Source organism: Mandrillus leucophaeus, unplaced genomic scaffold (assembly GCF_000951045.1).
Source record: "Mandrillus leucophaeus isolate KB7577 unplaced genomic scaffold, Mleu.le_1.0 Scaffold670, whole genome shotgun sequence".
Lineage (NCBI taxonomy): Eukaryota > Metazoa > Chordata > Mammalia > Primates > Cercopithecidae > Mandrillus > Mandrillus leucophaeus.
Genome location: NW_012107253.1, coordinates 980,978 through 1,001,965, shown reverse-complemented (window position 1 = coordinate 1,001,965; position 20,988 = coordinate 980,978). Strand labels below are relative to the sequence as shown.

Below are 20,988 nucleotides of genomic sequence, written 5' to 3'. Positions count from 1 at the left end.
GATGAGTGGATGTATGTATAATTGGGTGGATGGAGGAAGATATGGGTGGATGGATGGGTGGATAGATGGATGGATGTGATGGTAGCATGTAAAGCTTCCATCAGAATTTCTGAGTTCTTTGCCAGTACCTCTTAGTCATCTTCCCTCAGCTTCTCCTGTGCCTGGCAATGCATGCCCAGAAAAGCCTCTCCAGTCTTCCCAGTGGTGTCTCAGCCATCAGATCAGTGGTTCCTCAGCTCTCAGCTCAGTGAATTCACTCCCCTCTGTATGACAGAAATTCCTCACTCTTCATGCACATGGTGGCTGAATGGGTTTCCTCTGCTGTCTAATTGCCCTATCCATGGCTTAGACTCAACTCTGGATAGATCAGAGCCTCTAGAGAGTCAGGCAGATGGGGCCCAAATCCTGGCTCCACAACCTATTGGTTGTGTGATGCTGACCGAATTACCTAACCTCCCTCTGCCTCAGTTTTCTCCCTTGTATAATGGGCATGGGAGTAGCTCCACTGGCTCACAGGGCTTCTGTCAGCATGAAACTGTTGAATGCTTATTTAAAGCACTTTGTACCATGCCTGGCAGATGAGAAGCCCCCAATAAGTGGCAGTGATTATTTTCAGTCCTTGTCACCTTGGTTGAAGGGCCCAATGTAGCACTGCTCATGCTCACCAGCAGGAACTTGAGTATTTTATTTAGTGCTGATGGTGGTGATGCAGATATGGAATCAACTGGGAATCCTGGAGGGCCCCTAGCAGGTAGCTGACCATTACACCAGATGGACAAAGTGGCTCTGGTCACATGAGGAAAAGTCAAGCATCACGTTGTAGTCACAGATCCCGTCAAGCACATGGGGACTTTTAGTGTGGAAACTGCAAACACTCCCTCTGTGGCACAGACTGCTGAGGGTCCACCTGGTGTCCATTCTCTCTACCTTCCTTGGGAACAGAGCCCTGATATGATATAGAACAGAGCTGTGCCCAGTTAAAAGGCCACATCTGCCAGCTTCCTGGGCAGGCAGGGGTGGCTGATGAGAAGCTAAGGGAAGTCATTGGATAGGAAGTCCAGGAAAATGTCTGGATGGGAGGAGCTCAGCTGAGAGGGTCTCCCTTTGTGCCCAGCTCATACCCTTCCTCCTTTTCCAGGGGCCTTTCTGAACATGAGACATCTTGAACATGAAAGTCACATACTCAGAATGGTGGGCTTTTTTTTTTTTTTTCTGGTTGTGTGAAAAGATCATTGTCAGTTCACTGGCTGTGCAAAACAGGCTGGGTACCAGAATTGGCCTGTGGGTCATAGTTTGTGGAGCCCTGCTTTAAGGAATGGCTCTGGGGCCTTGGTGGGGGACAGGATGAAGGGAGGAGGGTGTAAAGGTCTCAGGGCTGCTGTTGCAAAACCAAGGTTTGTGGTGAGGAGGTCTGTGTTGGATGGAATGGAGGTGAGGTCCCTGGGTGCTGTGGAGGGTTGTGGGAGGAACTGGCCAGGGTCATGATGGACAAGTTGATGGTGGTACCACCAACAGCAGTAGAGAAACCAGTAATGGCCCAGGATGGGGGAGCACAGAGTTTGGTTTTTATTTGTTAGGCTTGGGCATTCAGTGGAGTTGTCCCTCGGGCGACAGGAAGGCTCTGTTGAACTCTGAGAAAGGCACTCCACCTGGGGCGGGAGTAATTTAGAGTCAGTTTCAGGATGGGGCTGGTTCTGTGCATGAAACAAAATGAGAAGATGAAAAAAAGGCAATGGAGTTCAAGTGCACTGTGAGATCAGACACCTTACACGCTTTGTTAAAACACCATCCCTGGACACCTGGCCCTGGCTGCACCCATCCCACAAAGAACAGCTCATCCTAAACAAGCTTCCAGCACGAACATATCTCCTTGGTCCTGGAGCTCGCAAGAGCCTGCAAACTGCCGCAAGAAGGCTTTGGACAAATGATAAGGCAGCATCATGCAGACTTCTGGGTTTCGTTATTTTTCAGAAGCCTTGACTGCCAGGGCACAGGGGCATCTATATGGGCATGATGGTCCCCCTTTCCCCAATCTGTTCCCAGCTTGAGCCCTACAGTTCTTATCATTTGCATTGGTCTCCTTGTTAAATTCCTTGGAAGGAGGGAAGGAGGAAGAAGCCCCATTTGCATGTCTTATCTGGAAGGCATAACAAGTTAACTCATCAACACCTTTTAATTCATTAGGGTGCACTAGTTTATAGGTAACCAACTTTCATCTACTTTTCAGCTCTCTTGGGCAGGTATCCAGCCATATTTCAACTCTTAGCATCCACTTAGACACTCTTTGTTCTGGTATTTAACATGTAGTTTCTTGTCTTCTGTCACTTATGTAAAATGTTGTTAGTAAAGTGACACCTTCTGCCAAGTCAAACCTGTCACACCTGACATAAAAACAGCTCCTTGTAAGCTTTCAGTAGCAAGAATTAGTTTGATGAGGACTATGAACACCTTAAGTATTACTTGCTTTCTTGGAAAGTATGTTCTTTGGGTAAGCAATTTATCTTCAAATGCTTTCCCTTCAGAGCAGTTTCAAAAAGGTTGGCAATTTAGATTTTGCATTTTTGCATACAGTATATATAGTGCATATATATATACACACACATATGTTTTGGCATAGAACTTCTGATCATGTTTTATGTGAAAGCATTGAATAGTTTTAGCAAACATATTTTAGGCAACTCAAACACTAACTTGGTGAACTTGTCCTCACTTTACACATTAAATTTAGTTTCTCTTCAGAAAATAAGAGTGGTAAAACCTACATCTTTCCCAGACTTTATTTCATTTTTGTTTTTTGAGACAGGGTCTCGCTCTGTTGCCCAGGTTGGAGTGCAGTGGTACAATCACAGCTCACTGCAGCCTCAAACTCCTGGGCTCAGATGATTCTCCCACCTCAGTCCCCCAAGTAGCTGGGACTACAGGAGTGCGCCACCACACCAGGCTAATTTTTGTATTTTTTGTAGAGATGGGATTTCACCACGTTGCCCAGGCTGGCCTCAAACTCCTGGGCTCAAGCAATCCACCTGCCTTAGCCTTCCAAAGTGCTGGGATTACAGGCATTAGCCACTGCATCTGGTCTCCTGGAGTTAATTTTAAAGGAACTTGTTATTTTGGAACAGTTTTAGATTTATAGAAAACTTGCGAAGTTAGTACAGAGAGTATACCTCACATCCAGTTCCCCTGTTGTGAACATCTTACAGGATCATGGTACATTTGCTGCAGCATAACACATATTTTAAACTTACTCTAAGCCAGGCTGCCCTGCCTCTAAATAGAATGTCATTTTTCACTGGCACAATTCATATGAGGCATCTGTTGTGATTCTAACTTGAATTCCACCCAAGAGAGTTTAATAAGTGAAGTTCCAAGGGGGCTTGGTGGAAAGAGTGACAAGGGGGAAACATGGCCCGTGTGGGGCTGCAGCCATGGACCTGCTCCGGCAGCCCACGGTCTGAGCACGAGGCTCCTTTGTCATCTGTGAAGTGGATGTCATCTACCCTCACGGGCTGTTGTGAGCATCACCTATTGCTAATAGTAGAATGCTACAAAAATGTCCCAATTAGCATTCTGAGGTAGTTCCCTTATAAGTAGGGTGGCATTTACTATCACCCAAATCAGGACACTTGAAGGAGAAAGCAGCACTATTTTTTTTTCTTTTGAGAAGGAGTTGACTGGGCGTAGTGGCTCGTGCGTGTAATCCCAGCACTTTGGGAGGCTGAGGTGGGCAGATCATGAGGTCAGGAGTCTGAGATCAGCCTGGCCAACATGGTAAAACCCTGTCTCTACTAAAAATACAAAAATTAGCTGGGCGTGGTGGCGGGCACCTGTAATCCTAGCTACTTGGGAGACTGAGGCAGAAGAATCGCTTGAACCCAGGAGGCGGAGGTTGCGGTGAGCCGAGATGGCGCCACTGCACTCCAGCCTTGGCGACAGAGCGAGACTCTATCTTAAAAAAAAAAAAAAAACAGAGAGAGAGAAGGAGTCTCTCCTTAACATGGTTTCACCATGTTAACCAGGCTCGTCTTGGACTCCTGACCTTGTGATACACCCACATCGGCCTCCCAAAGTGCTGGGATTGCAGGCGTGAGCCACCATGCCCAGGCTGAAAGCAGCACTATTTTTTTTTTCTCTTGAGATGGAGTTTTGCGCTTATTGCCCAGGCTGGAGTGCAGTGGCATGATCTCGGCTCACTGCAACCTCCACCTCTCAGGTTCAATTGATCCTCCTGCCTCAGCCTCCTGAGTAACTGGGACTACAGGTGCCCACCACCATACCCGGTTAGTTTTTGTATTTTTAGTAGAGACGGGATTTCACCATGTTGGCCAGGCTGGTCTTGAACTCCTGACCTCGTGATCCACCCACCTCAGCCTCCCAAAGTGCTGGGATTACAGGCATGAGCCACCGCCGCCAGTTGAAAGCAGCACTATTAATCATGATGCAAACAGATGCACTGGGATAGGCTGTGACACCCACACCCCAGTCCCAGGCACCTGGTGAGGGAACTCTTCATCTCTTTGTCAGGAAAAGAGGCCCCCAATCCCAGTTTCCCCCAACAGCACCAACTGCCAGGGGGCAGCTGGGAGAGTGGTTTCAACAGGCTAACCTTCGGGGTTGAGCTCTTGGAGGCTACCACCCTCACTTAACACATCCTGAGCACCAGGGTGGGGCGGGGACAGGGTAGGCAGTGTTGCAGGATGGAGAGGAGGAAGGGGTGGGAAACAGCAGAGAAAGAAAAAGATGGAGTGGGGAGAGAAGGAGAGGGAAAGCGGGAGCGAGGGAAGTGGGAGAGGTGGTGGAAAAGTTTAGTGGAGGGGGACACAGTGAGGAAGGGACTGAGAAAGATTTATTTATTATTATTATAATTGGACATGGGAGTCTCACTCTTTTGCCTAGGCTGGAGTGCAGTGATGGGATCTTGGCTCACTGCAACCTCTGCCTCCTGGGCTCAAGCGATCCTCCTGCCTCAGCCTCTTGAGTAGCTGGGACTATAGGTGCATGCCACTATGCCCAGGTAATTTTAAAAATTATTATCTGTAGAGATGAGGTCCCACTATGTTGCCCAGGCTGGTCTGGAACTCCTGGGCTCAAGCAATCCTCCCGCCACAGCCTCCCAAAGTGCTGGGATTACAGGCGTGAGCCACCATGCCCAGCCTCTAAGAAGGATTCAAAGGAGAAAACAGATCTCCTAGCTTGGAGCCGCTCAGCTGCCCTCCCTGGGGAGCTGAATCTGGCAGCACTGGCTGGAGCCGTCAGAAAGCACATTTCCCTCTTTCCATCACCACGTGATGGCTGACCTCAGGCAGGGAGGCTGCGCCGAGCTGCATTCCCCTCTCCCTGTCACCTCCTCACCCAGAGCTTCTCGGACACCTCTGAGCAGCCCCTGTTCCTGTAATGTGCCCATGTCTTCCTTCACCTCCCCTCAACCTACCTGCACCCACTTTCCTAATCCCCAAATTCCTCATAATCCAACACCTTCCCTGATTCAACAGATGGAAATCTGAAACGAGCGTCGAAACCAGTCCTGGAACCTCTCCAAGCTGGGATGGCCACTCCCTGTGTGAGAAAGCTGGTGGTCCCAGCGCTTCCCACACTCAGGGGACCTCCCAGAGACCCCACCCACTCCAGTGATCTTCCTGAATAGACACATCCAGTAGAGGTCACTTCCCACCTTGGAACTCCATGGCTTCCATCCACTACCCATACCCTGGGCTGCAGCGTGTTTTCTTATTTTTAGCATTAAAAGAGAAAAGTAGAGTGTTTGCCATTTTGCTTGCTTAGAAATGGGTATGGAGGCAGGGACTGAGTCCACCCTGCCCTCGGGCTGCACCGTGGGCTGTTGCTGTGAGCACTCACTGCTAGCGACACCCGTGGAAAGAAGGGCTCCTTGTAGCACAAGCCAGCACTGAGACAGCCTGGACCAACCTTGAGACAACCTGAGAACGTGGTCCAACCCTTGGACCAACTCAGCACTCCAGCAGTGGGTGAAGGGCCAGCATGGGGAGACAGAGGGAAGGCTGTGTGCTCTGTGGGGTCCCAGACCATGTGGTCTGACAGTGAAATGAAACATTTCATTTGGAAAGAGAAAGGAAGAGGTGAAGTTAATTTGCCCAAAAGATGGTATTATAGAATATTTAGAAGTTGATGTCGTTTATTAATGTGGCTACAGTAAGAATCCCAGGGCTAACCAACTCTTGCTAAAGAGAGGCCAGTCAGGCCTGATCTAAGGAAGAGATAAAAAGCAATGTTTAAAGTCACATGTTTTACATGCTAATCAATACTACTGATTTATAAGCCAACAGGTGTGGCTAACGCCTCAAAAAGTACCCTGTATTTGAAAGATTGTCAAGCCCCTGCAATCTTTGTCCGTACATTCACTCATGTGGGTAACTCAAGGTAAATTTCTTCCTTTTTTTTTTTTCCAACAGGGTCTTGCTCTGTTGCTCAGGTTGGAGTGCAGTTTCATAATCACAGCTTACTGCAACCTTGAACTCCTGGGCTCAAGTGATTCTTCCGCCTCAGCATCCTGAGTAGCTAGGACTATAGACATGCACCACAACACCCAGCTAATTTTTAAATTTTTCTTAGAGACGGGGTCTTGCTATGTTGCCCAGGCTGGTCTCAAATTTGTGGCCTCAAGGGATTCTCCTGCCTGGGCCTTCCAAAGTGCTGGGATTATAGGCGTGAGCCACTGTGCCTGGCCATTATCTCACTGCTTGAGTTATCTTGGCCCACTCAAATTAATGAGGTTTCACTCTACTGACAATCTAAGACAATAATGTATTTAAAAAGTCTTTACAATTCTGGATGCAAATTGTTCCTGCCACCCCTTGGCTTGCAGTGATCTGGGCCTGCTGTGCATGGCTGTCCACTAACCTTTCAGGCCAGCGTCCGTGTCACCCTCTTGGTCTTGGAGCATGGTGTAGCCCTCTTGATCTTTCCTGTCCCCCAACCCGTACGTCCCAGCATGATCTTCCATCACATCGAACTCCTGGCGGGGCTCAGCCATCCTGGTTCAAGGCTCGCCTGGGGAAAGAAGAGGGGAGGATAAGTTCTAGGGAGTGTTGGGGGGCAGAGTGGGGGTGAAGAGAGAGAGGAGCCCTTCCTCCCAGTTCATGGCAGGCAGATCTCAGCCTCCCCATCACCCTTTCCAACAGCTGGGCGCCCATCCTCATCCCGTGCTCCATATTCCTGCCCAAGTGTTATTTACGTCTATCCGCATGCTTAATTTACCAACACATTCAGTTCACATTCAAAACCACCAGGTGAGGGCCAGGCATGGTGGCTCATGCCTGTAATCCCAGCACTTTGGGAGGCCGAGGTGGGTGGATCACCTGAGGTCAGAAGATCGAGGCCAACCTGGCCAATAGGGTGAAACCCCATCTCTACTAAAAATACAAGAATTAGCTAGGCGTGTGGCAGGTGCCTATAATCCCAGCTACTCGGGAGACTGAGGCAGGAGAATCAATTGAACCTGGCAGGTGGAGATTGCAGTGAGCCGAGATTACACCACTGCACTCCAGCCTGGGTGACAGGGCGAAACTGGGTCTCAAAACAAAAACAAAACGAAACAAACAAACCCACCAGGTGAGGTAGGTGAGGTGAGCCTGACTTGTTATTCCCAGCTTTCTTTCCACTTCCTTAAAAAAATCAATGCTGCTGCCTAGCAGTTTGCTCTTTCTCTTCAATGGTGAAGGTAGGACTGAACAGGAGAGAATGGCATCAGCAGAGCACGTCTGGTAAGGAAAGTGAGGCACGGAGAAGTGAAGGGATGGTTCAATCAGATGCCAACTGGCAGCAAAACCAACTCTTTACCCATCGGGGGTGTCCTGACTCCTCCAGCTCTGAGCTCGCTGGCTTCCCTGGAGTCAGGCTGTGGCCCCCACTCACCGCACCATCACCCACCAGGTCCCCCAGGTGTGCGTTCCAACGGTGGCTCTCCCAGTGTGCTGAGAAGCACCACACAGGGCCCAGTAGGGGCATGAGGCTTGGGATCTGAAGAGCAACACACACCCTTTTTCCTCAAAAGCCCCAGCAGGGAGAGGCTGCTTCAGCTTCAACAAAGCCGGACAGAAACCACCATTTGCTCACACTTTGTCCTCATCTTTATTGTGAATTATTATTATAATAATTATTATTTTAAAAATAACTCACAACTTTGAATTTCTGAACTTTGTTTTTTTTTTGAGAGAGAGTCTCGCTTTGTTGCCCAGGCTGGAGTGCAGTGGCGCTATCTCTGCTCCCTGCAGCCCAGGTGAGCCCAATTCGGGGTGTCCCATTCAACCTGCAGCTAAAGCTTTGTGAACACTAAGAAGTTTAATGAACACAGTAGTTTTGTTCTTTGGATTTGATCGATTCCTTTCAATGACCAAGTTTCTCCTCTTGGAATATGGTAGACAGAGGTGTGAAAGTAAAAGTAAAAATCAGATGTGCTGGCTTTTCTTTCACATTTGCATATTTTCATATTCATAGCTCATGTCTATAAGAGGCCTGAATTTTCTTTTTTTTTCTTTTTTTTTTTGCCCCTGTGAATAATCCAGGATAAATGCTTTGTAGATTTTTTTGGGGGGAGGAGGGACGGGGTCTCACTATGTTACCCAGGCTGGTCTCAAACTCCTGGGCTAAAGTGACCCTCCCATTTCCGCCTCCAAAAGTGTTGGGATTACAGGCATAAGCTGCTAGCATGCCTGGCTCTATTCATATTTTGAGTAAAACAGTACTTTGCTATTTCTTCATGAGAAAAGTAATACAATCTTATTATAGAAAATGTATTTATACAAAGCAAGATGGGAAGAGAAAATCATCCCTCTGCTCAGAAATGATTACTGTTGACATCCTGCCATACCAGACTTTGACAGTCATGGATTCAGCTTTTGGAATTTTGGTCCATCATAAGTGACGTGAGATTCCAGGAGAGGGGGCACATGCCATCTGGCTCTGGCTGAGGAATAAATTTGAACCCCTCTTCCTCTATGGGGGCTGTACGGGAGTGAGGCACTTAGTAGGGAATGAGCCCAATCTTCCCAGCTGCCCTGTCCCATCCCAACACGGCTCTGCTGTTCTCAGTCCTCCAGGGCACACAGTGACTCTGATGAAGAGGCAAAAATGCCATTGCCTTGTGAAAAATGGCCTTGAAGCAAAAGAGAACATTTTGATCACATTTGAAAAGGCAGATACTGTGTGGTACGAGGGCTTGACTTCTAATGAATGTATAACAGGAAAGATCAGGCACTTGTGCAAACGTGTCTGTTTTCATGAATCTGTGGATTTACAAAGGTTTGGGAATGTATGTTAAGGATCTGTGATATTTCCCTCTAGCCTCTTAGTCTATGCATTAAAAAATATAGTTGCAATTTCCTGACCTCGTGATCCGCCTGCCTTGGCCTCCCAAAGTGCTGGGATTACAGGCGTGAGCTTCCGCGCTGACCCCCTCACATTCTTTTTGCTTCTCTGTTCAGGTCTCAGTGCTCATTCTAACGACTTGTGTGGACTCTTAATTTATGAATAACATTAACCCTTGATCATATTTGTGGCAACTGTCTTCTCCAGTTGGTTGCCTTTTATTTTGGTTTCTGATGGTTTTTGATAGGCAGGGTTTAATTTTTATATAGTCAAATCTGTTTTCCTTTGTGATTTATTCCATTGCTCTATGGTACAGAAAGATCATCCATTTTCTTCTAGGTTTTTAGTGGTCTAATTTTTCATATTTATTGATTCATCTGGAATATTTTTAGGTTTAAGATGGAGTGAGGTTGAAAACTTTCTCCCCAAACACAACAGCTGAAGCCAATGGACCCAGGCCTATTTGCAGACCAATCTGCCCTCTTTCCCAGGTCAATGCGCCATGTACTCTGTCCCGTTTATCTGTCAGTTTTGGTGCTAGAGCCTCCTGATTTAAGCTTTGGATCTCAAGTCTTATTCTCTAGGTGGGCTCAGATATCATTTTCTTTTTCAAAATTATTTTTGAAACCTTCTTGTAAGTTTTGTCTTCCAGATATATTTTAGATTTTTTTTTCCTGCAAATTCTCAAAGCTCCATTGGGATTTCAGCTGGAATTGTATTATAGGCCAACACTATAAAAATTGCTCCCTTCATATTTAGTTTTCCCACTCAAGAGCACAGTATGCTTTTCCATTTTCTTCTGGTTTCTGAATCTCTCAGTTGGGGGTGGAACGTAGTCCCACACCCTTCCTGCCATGGCCACATCGCCCTGGGCTTTACACCGCTTTCGTGAACGGGCCTCTCCCCGTCAACACACGGATGATTAATTAACCAGGGCTCTGGGGCTCACAGCAGAGATGTGGCTGGGGCACCAATCATGGCTGGGGTGCCAGTGCCGGGGCCGCCACAGTGGCAGTGGTTCCATCAGAGGTTTCCAGGGAATGAATAGGAGAGCCATTTCCCAAGCCTCGTTTGATCAGACAGATGTGATTCCCTCAGTGGAAAACCTCTCTCCATGAACTTGTGAAAAGAAGCTGCTAGAGTTCAAGATGAGTTTCACACGATGAGCCCCATCTGCTCTGGTCTCTATGTTTGAGGTCAGTTGTCCCCATTGCAGTGGTTGCCTATATTCTAAATGTGTGGGTTCTAGAGAGAGCAGCTCTCTTTAGAGAGAGCCTCTGAAGGAGCCCGGGAACTGTGAGAATCCAGGAGCCCACATGCTGGACAGCTCACTATGCTGTGTTCATCACCAAGTCCCAAAGCCCCCCTGCAGTGCCCTGAAAAGACAGGTTGGTGGTGAGGAAAGTTCTCTTCCCTTGGTCACTGAGTCCTGCCAGCCCCAGCCCACTGCCCACACACTGCGCCCCCATCCATCAGCTCATTCCTTTGCACAGAGCCAGAGCAGGTCAAAGGCACCATCTGGCCAGCCAGGCTGGACCTGGGCCTGGTCATGAGCACTAACTCTAAGTAGACCCTGGCCACCTAAAATGTGTCTCAACCATTCTCAACGGGCAGATTAGGCATACATTAAAATGGAAGGAGGCTAGGCCCCATGGCTCACACCTGTAATCCCAGCACTTTGGGAGGCCAAGGCAGGCAGATCACCTGAGGTCAGGAGCTAAGACCAGCCTGGCCAACATGGTGAAACCCCGTCTCTACCAAAACCACAAAAATTAGCCAGGTGTGGTAGGGCACCCCTGTAATCCCAGCTACTTGGAAGGCTGAGGCTGGAGAATCGCTTGAACCTGGGAGGCGGAGGTTGCGGTGAGCTGAGATTGTGCCACTGCACTCCTGCTTGGGCAATAGAGTGAGACTACTCTCAAAAAGAAAAAAAACAAAACAAAAAGGAGTGTTTGTGCCGTGTGAGCCATTCTCCCCTCTGCCTTATGTTGGATTCTTAGAGGTGGCTTGCAGCATGTCCATCTTAGGTCCCATGTGGGGCAGGATTGCTTGTGTTGTGGCTGCGAACACCCCTTCTCTGTACATCAACACATCACCAAGTCTATGGCGATGGGGTAAACCACTGGACATGCTGGCTGCTCCCCACTCACCTGTAGGTGGGTGAGGTGGCTGGCTTGGACTTTGTCCACAGGCAGGGGCAGCACCACAGAGGTGCCCTAGGTGAATTTTGCAGCAGCAGGCGGGGCCGACTGGATGGGTAGGGAACGACTGTTGGTAGGGAGGTGACTGCAGTGGCCCAAGCTTGCAGTGAAAAGGCAGAAGTGATAGAAAGGAAGGAACAGAGCCAAGAAGTATAGTTGAGAAAATACTAGACTGGGCTTCAAAATTGGGATGGGGTCAGGGAGAGGGATTAGAAGCTCATATTATGCTAGAGGTGGGCTTCGATGGCTGGGAAATAGGGGGTGGGGGGTCACATGGTCAAAGGGAACACCCTCAGGAGGGAAGGCAGCTAGACAAGGGTGGGTTCTGTTTTTAGGAGAGCCGCTGCTTCAAAGAATCCTGCCCTCTCTTCCCCCTGACTGCGTTTTACTAACTGGTGACTCATTTGACTTAATGAGCTCTAGAAAATTTGTTCTACTATGCCCCTTGGCTTTCATTATAATTTTAAATTGATTCCTTTTTATATTATTTTATTTACTTTACTTTGTATTATTTATTTATTTGGAGACAAGGTCTTGCTCTGTCATCCAGGCTGAGGTGCAGTGGCACCATCACAGCTCACTGCAGCTTCGACTTCCTGGGTTCAGGCGATCCTCCCGGCTCAGCCTCCCAAGTGGCTGGGACCACAGGTGTGCACCACCATGCCTGGCTAATGTTTTGTATTTTTTGTAGAGATGGAGTCTCACTAATATTGTCCAGGCTGGTCATGAACTCCAGGGCTCAAGCGATCCACCTGCCTCAGCCTCCCAAAGTGCTGAGGTCAAGGTCAAGAGTCAGCACATTTTTTCTGGAAAGGGCCAGATAGTAAATATTGTAAGACTTTGTGGGCCACGTGATCTCTGTTGTAACTGCTCAACGTGGTTGCAGTGGGAAAGCAGCCATCGAAGATGAATGAATAAGCATGACTGTGTTCTGATAAAACACTATTTATAGATATTGGAATTTGAATTTCACATAGCTTTCATGTGTCACAAAACATCATTCTTATTTTATTTTTCAATCATTTAAAAATGTGAAAATTATTCTTAGCTCAAGGACAATTTTGGCCCATGGGCCAGAGTTTTTAGACTCCTTCTTTAGGCTTCTCCAGTATTTCTTCAATCGAAAAAAAATAAAAACAGTGCATCAGTCTTAGCAAGAATCACTGTATGTTCCGATCACCTCCTATATTCTCAGTGTGGAGTTCTGCTTTTCATGTTGGGTTTTCCTCAGCTGCTTCTACAGGTTTTCATGGGTTCCAAGTCAGGAGCAGGAGAATCAAGGGTCATTCCTAGGACTCGGGGCAGTGCCCCACTGTTCTGCAGGCTGGGGATGCTCGCTCACGGTGTTTCACTGCTGGGCTGCCTCATTCAGCGCCATGGAGCAGATGACAGGGCAATGGATCTCACTATTCTGGTTTCTAATAAAGATCCCTCCTTCCCCTCCCCCTCCAACACCCCTGCAGAGCTAGAGAGCGTCAGATGCACCAATAGAAGGCTGATGACTTACAGGGGCTGATGCAGAAATCAATTCTTCCTTAAAATACAGGCTACTATTTACTATGCAAAAGAAATAAACTGTGTGCCTCTCGAGGGTCAATATGTTTCTTTGGGGAGAAATAGTGGAATGCATGGGAAGAATCTCTAAGCAGAGAGGCTCAGCCTTCACCCCAGTCCTGGACAGGAAATGCTCGTAGGTTCATGGACCTGATTAGACTCGGTTGCAAGAGTCACTGCACTGCATTGGCTGGGGGAGGTCAGCTGCCCCATGCTAATGCTTTGGGACCTACCTGCCATGTTAATAAAGACAAGCCCATTTTCAGGAGCATCCTTGAGGCTCTGCTTGACATAGGCAAAAAATAGGACCCAGAAAGATGCTCCTGGAGAGCAAAATGAAGTGACTCCTCTTGGTCTTACAACCAACACTGACTGAGCACAAGAATGCCAGCCTCGCCAGGTAGGATTTGCAGGGTCACTCAGTGCCATAGCCTCAGGGCCTGGCAACAGGAGGTGCTTACCTGGCACCTGTCAGAGAAGGGGCGCTTGCTCCATGCAGGTGCCTTGCAGGCATCTCTGTGACCCTTCAGGGCAGTCCTTGAGGTAGGTGTCATCATCATCATCATCATCATCATCATAGATATTATGATTCCCAGGAGTCTGGGAAGTTACCTGTCCAAGTCACACAGCCAGTACCAGGCAGACAGAAATGCAAAGTGACACTCCGCTGCCCCTCACTGCCTGTTCCTTCATCCTGGACCATAAAACATTCCCCAACTTTTTACCCAAGATGTCAGGGTGCAGGTCTAGGGTATGGAAGAAGCAGTGGCCAGGTCTCACAACCGACAGCTGGGTGACCAAGCCACTTCTCTCAACCTTCAAGTTCTTTGCCCCCCAAACCATTTGGTGACCCCAGGGCTCCCTTCTTATGCTGACATTGTATTCTATGTAGGTCCACAGGCTGAGTAGCTGGGACCACAGATGTGCACCACCATGCCTGGCTAATTTTTTGTATTTTTTGTAGAGATAGAGTTTCACTATGTTGCCCAGGCTGGTCATGAACTCCAGGGCTCAAGCAATCCACCTGCCTTGGCTTCCCAAAGTGCTGGGATCACAAGTGTGAGCCACAGCACTTGGTCTAAATTTCTATTTTTTATGAACCTTTATTTTGTATGGGTTTTTCAATGGAGAGATAGTCTACTTTAGCCTGTGTCTTCTAACTCAGGAGCCTGGGGCGGGGTGGTGATCAGTGACAGGACAGCAGGAGGTCTCCAGCCCAGGCCAGGTGAGAGGCAGGGGACCCTGGCATCCTAGCCAGGGACCTGGCTCCTTCCTTTCCCTCCCCTCTCTGACCGCTACTGCCCACCTCCTCCAGAGCCAAGGGCAGGATGATTTCTCTGGAAGAACTGGATAAAGGATATCTAAACCAATAGACAAATGGTGCAGCTGTGCCTCTTGGCCTGGGACTCCCAAGCAAAGATAGTGAATTGAAAAACACATAAATAAGCATGCCCTTGAGGTGGCTACGCAGCCTGGACGAGACATGTCATCACCCACAGATCCCTGTAATCTAAGCGAGACACACAGACAGAAAAATACACCTGATCTTAGCCAAAAGGCCGAGAAGCGATACACAGACAGGAAAATAAACACACCAAGGCTGTTTTCCTCAGACCACTTGTTTTCTTGCTTTTCTAAGTCCACCAGCCTTCCTCCCTTTCTCTCTCTCCTCCTCTCTCTCTCTCTCTTTCTTTCTCCTTTCCTCAATCCTGTTTTCTCAGGCAGTGACTTAGAGGCAGTGGGGTGGGAGGTAACGAACACATTTTAGGGGAAGTGCTAAAGTTCAGTGAAACTGGACACTAAAATGGGACATTTTTTAGGGACCCTTGGAAAGGCACTGCCTCCTGAGTCCCTCCCTGTGGTTTTGTAGCTAAATTGAGGCCCTGGGAGGGGAAGGGGCTAGCTGAGTCACTCCTGGTGCCTTCTTCAGAATCGTACCCTCCCAGCCTCAACTCATGCCTCATAGGGAGACAGAGAAATCCAGAGGGTGAAGGCAGACAAAGAAAGGGAAAAGTGTCTGCAGGGTTGAGAGAGAGAGAGATGGGAACAAAGATGACAGTGCAGAGTAAAAGAAGAAGACGCTGGAGGGTAAGGGGAGGGATAGCCATGGAATCGAATCATGAATCCAATCACTGCTGCCGCTACCCATAGGCTTTTCCCTTTTCAAACAATTGTTTTTGATTGACTTAAAATTCATGCAACATACAACGAACGATTTAAAATGAATGATTCAGTGGCATTTAGTACATTCACAATGTTGTACAACTATCACCTCTCTCTAGTTCCAAAACATTCTCACCAAACCCAGAAGAAAGGCTGGATCTCATAGACAGCTGCTCCCCCTTCTCCCCTCTGCCAGCCCCCAGCTGCTCATCTACTTTCTGTCACCATGGATGTATCTCTTCTGGATATTTCGTATAAGGGAAGTCACATAGCACGTGGCTTTTGGTGACTGGCTTCTTTCACTGTGAATCCACATCTTGGCAAAGTTCCGTCTTCATTCCTTGGGTAATGGGAGGGATAGTCCACACTGGTTTATCCATTCTTCCACTGATGGACACCACAGTCTTTTAATAAGTGAAAAGTGTGGAGCCGGGTGCAGTGGCTGACGCCTGAAATCCCAGCACTTCGAGAGGCTGAGGCAGGCAGATCACTTGAGGCCAGGAGTTTGAGACCAGCCTGGCCAACATGGTGAAACTCCATCTCTACCAAAAATACAAAAATTAGCTGGGCATGGTGGCACGTACCTGTAACCTCAGCTACTTGAGAGGCTGAGGCATGAGAATCACTTGAACCCAGGAGGCAGAGGTTGCAGTGAGCCTAGATTGTGCCACTGCACTCCAGCCTGGGTGACAGAGTGAGACTCTGTCTCAATCAATCAATCAATCAATCAATCAATAAAATTTAAAAAATTAAAAGTGTGGGAACTAGATAATACGGACCTTTTTATTGTGACTTTTCTGACAACAGTGGAGACGCAGTGGAGGGAGAAGGGTATGTGTGCAGGAAGGGGAGTGCTTGGCTAAGGAAGGAGCCTGGCAGGGGCCTGGACAACCTTCACATTCTTCCTCATTTTGCTAAGGCTGGGCCCCCAAGAACCCCCAGGCCCTCAGGGACAGGGATGTGCAAGTGAGACCCTGGGTCCCTTTTGCTCCCAAAGAAGAGGGTCTTCCCAGCAGAGTTCACGTCTTCTGTGCAGCTTACCTGAAGGGACAGTTTTGGCTGTCCCCTGAGGTGTTGTGGGGTGGACAAGAAACCCCAGGCATCTTGCCCACCTCCGAGGTGACCCTGGACGTCACTGGGGAACACTGCTTGCTGTTTGGAACATGTCTGCCATTTTCCTGGGCACCTGCCCATGACAGTGCATCCAGGCTCACTGTAACCTGTGAGGTGGACAGATGGAGTCCCTAGATGGGTAAAAGACCTGAGGGGTAGAAACTTGCCCAAGGCCACCGAGCCCCAGGGACCTAACTCCCCCCAACACACACCCCTGCCCTCAAGGTAGGATTCCTGACAGTTTTGTCCCTCTGCTCCCCACGTTGTCACTCCTCCCCAGCCAAATCTCTGCTTACAAAATCCAACCGGCTGCTCCCTCAGGAGAACCTCCCTGGGGATTCTTAATGCCCCAGCTTTTGCTCCTAGTCTGTCTGGCAGGTCTGTAGGTTTCCCACGATCTGGGGCTGTTTCTTGTTGCAAGGAGGCGAGGACCAATCTGCCTTCCTGCACCTGCCACCATCCTTCCTGTTCCTTCTATCGTTCTTACTCAAGGCAGCACAGTTTGGTAATGATAACTCAGGTTCTAGAAAGCTCCTTGGGGAAGGGAGGGGGACCAGTCAACACCCCTTGCCAGTATTGGATTATTAATAACATGTTTACTTCAGCCCTGAGGATGAGCCACTCACAGGGGCTTCACAGAGAGGATCTCTGTAATGCTCACAACCACCCCGTGAGAAGGAATGATGAGGAAACTGAAGCTCAGAGACGTTCAGAAATCTTTTCAGGGTCACACAGCTAGTAAGCAGAGAGCAAGCCTTGAATTCTGATATTTTGATGCTAAAACCCATCTCTACGCTACTGTATCAAATGGGTGCCTTCCCAACAGAGCATCCCCTTTGGGAAAGGGGAGTTGATGGTCATAACCCAGGCCCTGCTGGAGTCAAGAGTCCGGGCGCTCAGGGGAAGCCCGAGTGGGGCTGGTCTCCCATACCGCGGGCGCATCAAGCTGGGGACCTGGACCGAGCTTCCAGTCTAAATCCGACGGCCGTGGGGCGGCCCCGGCCGGTGTCTCAGGCCGCCCTGCGGCCCTCGCTAGGGGGCAGCCAAGGAAGGTCCCGGGCTCCGCCGCCGCGCACCCGGCGCCCGCGGTGACTCAGCGGAATCGCCGCCTGGCCGGCGGTTCTGGTCTGGTCCCCCTTACCCGCTCAGTTAAAAACCCAGACTGGAATCAAGCACAGGGAAGCCTGCACAGCCTTGTGAATATACCGGAAACATTTTATAAGAGTGACTTTTATGGCATATGAATTATATCTGAATAAAGCTATCGTTAAAAACAAACAAAAATCCCCTAAATGGATCTCTCGCAGGTAACTGAAGACCAAGCAGAGATAAACCTAGAATCCAAAATTAACCTTAACATGCGCTTTGTTCTCCAAGGTAATTTTTGGCTTCTGCACCCTGTCTTTCCTTTGCTCTGGTCTCCTGCTCTGCACCACCAGGAATTTTGCAGCACATTTAGGCAGAAAGCAGGATTTCTCCTAATAGGAACCATGTTTGAAGCATTTCCAGTTATTGCCTCATTTAATTCACACAACAAACTATTATGCCGACATAATACAGCTGAGGAAACTGAGGAACAGACAGGCTGAGTAAGTTGCCCAAGGTCACACAGGAAGTATGTAATGGAGCCAGGCTTAAAAAGCCAGACATCCTGGCACCAGCAGCAGACCTGTCAGGCCAAGTGATAGCCGAGATTAAATCAAGCAGTGACTGGCAACAGCTAAGGAATATAAGGACACTGGCCCAACTGAAGTAAAGCTCTTGTTTCCTGGGAGAACTTTCTCCTTATTCACCATTTGTTCTCGAATGCTTATGATCCAGCTATTTTGCTTTAATCTATAAAGACAAGTGATAGGGCAGGCATCCTAGTCCTGGGCTTAGGTGAAGGCTGGAGCCCACAGTCTCTAGGAAATCCCTCTACTCCAGGAACAGGGGAGTGTGTGCAACTAAAGGAAAAGAGAGCCCAGGAGGGCTGGGTGTGGTGGCTCGCGCCTTAATCCCAGCACTTTGGGAGGCGAAGGTGGGCGGATAACTTGAGGCCAGGAGTTGGAGACCAGCTTGGCTAACATGGTGAAACCCCTGTCTCTACTAAAAACACAAAAATTAGCTGGGTGTGGTGTTGGGCGCCTATAATCTCAGCTACTGGGGAGGCTGAGGCAGAGAATCGCTTAAACCCAGGAGGTGGTGGTTGCAGTTTCGCTATGTTGGCCAGACTGGTCTTGAACTCCCAACCTCTCGTGATTCGCCCGCCTCAGCCTCCCAAAGTGCTGGGATTACAGGCATGAGCCACCACACCCGGCCACAGAACTGGGGTGATTTTGAGAGAAATGTGGAGGGGTTAAGGGGAAAGGCGAGGAAAATGGAAATGGAAAGTTGGAGCTTAGATGAGAACCTCTGTCTAAGGTAACTGGAGGTCATCAAGTCAAACATACTATAGATGAAGCAACAGCAAAGCCAGGCACAGTGGCTCACGCCTGTAATCCCAACACACTGGGAGGCCGAGGTGGGCAAATCATCTGAGGTCAGGAGTTCAAGACCAGCCTGACCAACATGGTGAAACCCTGTCTCTACTGAAAACACAAAAATTAGCTGGGTGTGGTGTTGGGCGCCTATAATCTCAGCTACTGGGGAGGCTGAGGCAGAGAATCGCTTAAACCCAGGAGGTGGTGGTTGCATGCAGTGAGCCAAGATCTTCCCACTGCACTCCAGCCTGGGTGATAGAGTGAGACTCTGTCTGAAAAAAAAAAAAAAAAAGAAAAAGAGCTGAGAAGGCTTAATAAACACCCTTGTAAGGCCGGATCTTGGTGTCTGGGATGCTAAAGATACTCTTCTGTGGCAGCTGGTCCCCAACTTTGAGCTTCTAAGAAGGAGCTGTGTCTCCTTTTGTGTCCCCTCCTCTCTCTTGCCCACCACAAGTAGCACCCAGCACACAGGCAGCCACTGAGAGGTGCTCGGTAAGACTGGCCCCCGAAGAGCTCTGAAGTGTGAGCTTGTGGTCACATGGCATCACACCACAGAATGTTCTGGAACCAAACTGAACTATTACTAATGAAAGACCCAGATTTCAAGCAGAACTGCCAAATTAAAGAGAGAAGATAAGGAGCATACAGAAAGAAAAGATTCATGCTGGCAAGAAGAAACTGAAATAATTCTGGGCGTCAATCCAAAGACAATAATCAACGATTGTATGAGGGCATGGATGAAGGCCGCTTTTTGGGAAGAGGTGGTGCCACTGTGTGCACACGGATGATTGCGGCTGATGTCAGTTGGCTAATGCCCACTGTCATGAGAAAATTCGCAGATTGTGTCTGAGAGGACAATTTTGGTTTTGACCTAAGGTTTCTGGGTTTGTTGTGTTGTTTGTTTTAACTAAAAGCTTCTATCCTCCATTGTAACTACTGGAATAACCAAAGTGCTTGTAAATCTGTCATGCTTGGATGGCCTTTGTTTTTAGAACTACTATAGTTCTAAAAACTACCCCATTTTTGACATATATAATATATATATAAATTTTTTAGACAGAGTCTCCCTCGGTCGCCCAGGCTTGAGTGAGGTGGGGCCATCTCCACTCACTGTAACCTCTGCCTCTTGGGTTCAAGCAATTCTCCTGCCTCAGCCTCCCAAGTAGCTGGGACTATGGCGCCCACCACCACGCCTGGCTAATTTTTGTATTTTTAGTAGAGACGGGGTTTCACCATATTGGCCAGGATGATCTTGAACTCCTGACCTCAAGTGATCCACTCACCTCAGCCTCCCAAAGTGGTGCTATTACAGGCGTGAGTCACCGTGCCTGGCCTGATACTTTTTTTGATCAGGCAACAGCCTTCAGTGAGGATGGCAGTGGTTGTGTGAAACAAACTGATGGTGCTCCCGTCCCTCCCTGTGTCCACAAATGTCCCTGGTCACCACTTTAATCTGCCTGAAATGAATCCCCTGAACCCAGAGCCCCAAGTAGATGAGAAGGAGTTTCCTCTGATGTCAGAATCAAGAAAACCAGAGCAAAAAAAACTGCCTTTCTTGGGCAAACCACTCTTATTCTTTAAAGGAGTAGTAGGGGCTGGAGAGAATGTATTTTATAAAAGTGATTCATGGTCCTTATTTAAAAGTCAAATACAAAATGATAAAAGAAAAAAGCAAACAAACCACTCTAACATCTTAGGACACATCCTTGCAGACTCCTCTCCTGTGTACACTTGTAATTTTCCCTACATGGCACCATATTACACCAGCTATTCTGCAGCCTACTTTATTCCCTTAACAATATGCTGGTATTAACAAGCTTTGTCTTTTTTTCTTTTTTTGAGATTGAGTCTCCCTCTGTTGCCTAGGTTGGAGTACAGTAGTATGACCTTGGCTCACTGCAACCTCCACCTCCTGGATTCTAGTGATTCTCCTGCCTCAGCTTCCTGAGTAGCTGGGATTACAGGCGTGCACCACCACGCCCAGCTAATTTTTGTATTTTTAGTAGAGATGGGGTTTCACCATGTTAGCCAGGCTGGTCTCGAACTCCTGATCTCAAGTGATCCACCTGCCTTGGCCTCCCAAAGTGCTAGGATTACAGGCGTGAGCCACCAGGTCCAGCCAATAAGCTTTGTCTTTTGGTTGACCTCCAATGGGT

The 20,988-nt window shown here is 48.4% G+C and overlaps 1 protein-coding gene across 8 annotated transcripts in view; it reads right to left on the bottom strand.

Annotated features, from left to right (window-relative positions):
* The window catches only part of MAPT (microtubule-associated protein tau), a 147,495-nt gene that overhangs the window by 64,587 nt on the left and 61,920 nt on the right, over window positions 1-20,988 (bottom strand). For all 8 annotated transcript variants that reach the window (XM_012001939.1, XM_012001940.1, XM_012001941.1 and 5 more), the window contains exon 2: window positions 6,874-7,023. In XM_012001939.1, coding sequence (XP_011857329.1) covers window positions 6,874-7,006 — 133 coding nt within the window. In that variant the 5' untranslated portion in view covers window positions 7,007-7,023. The remainder of the gene's footprint in view (window positions 1-6,873; window positions 7,024-20,988) is intronic.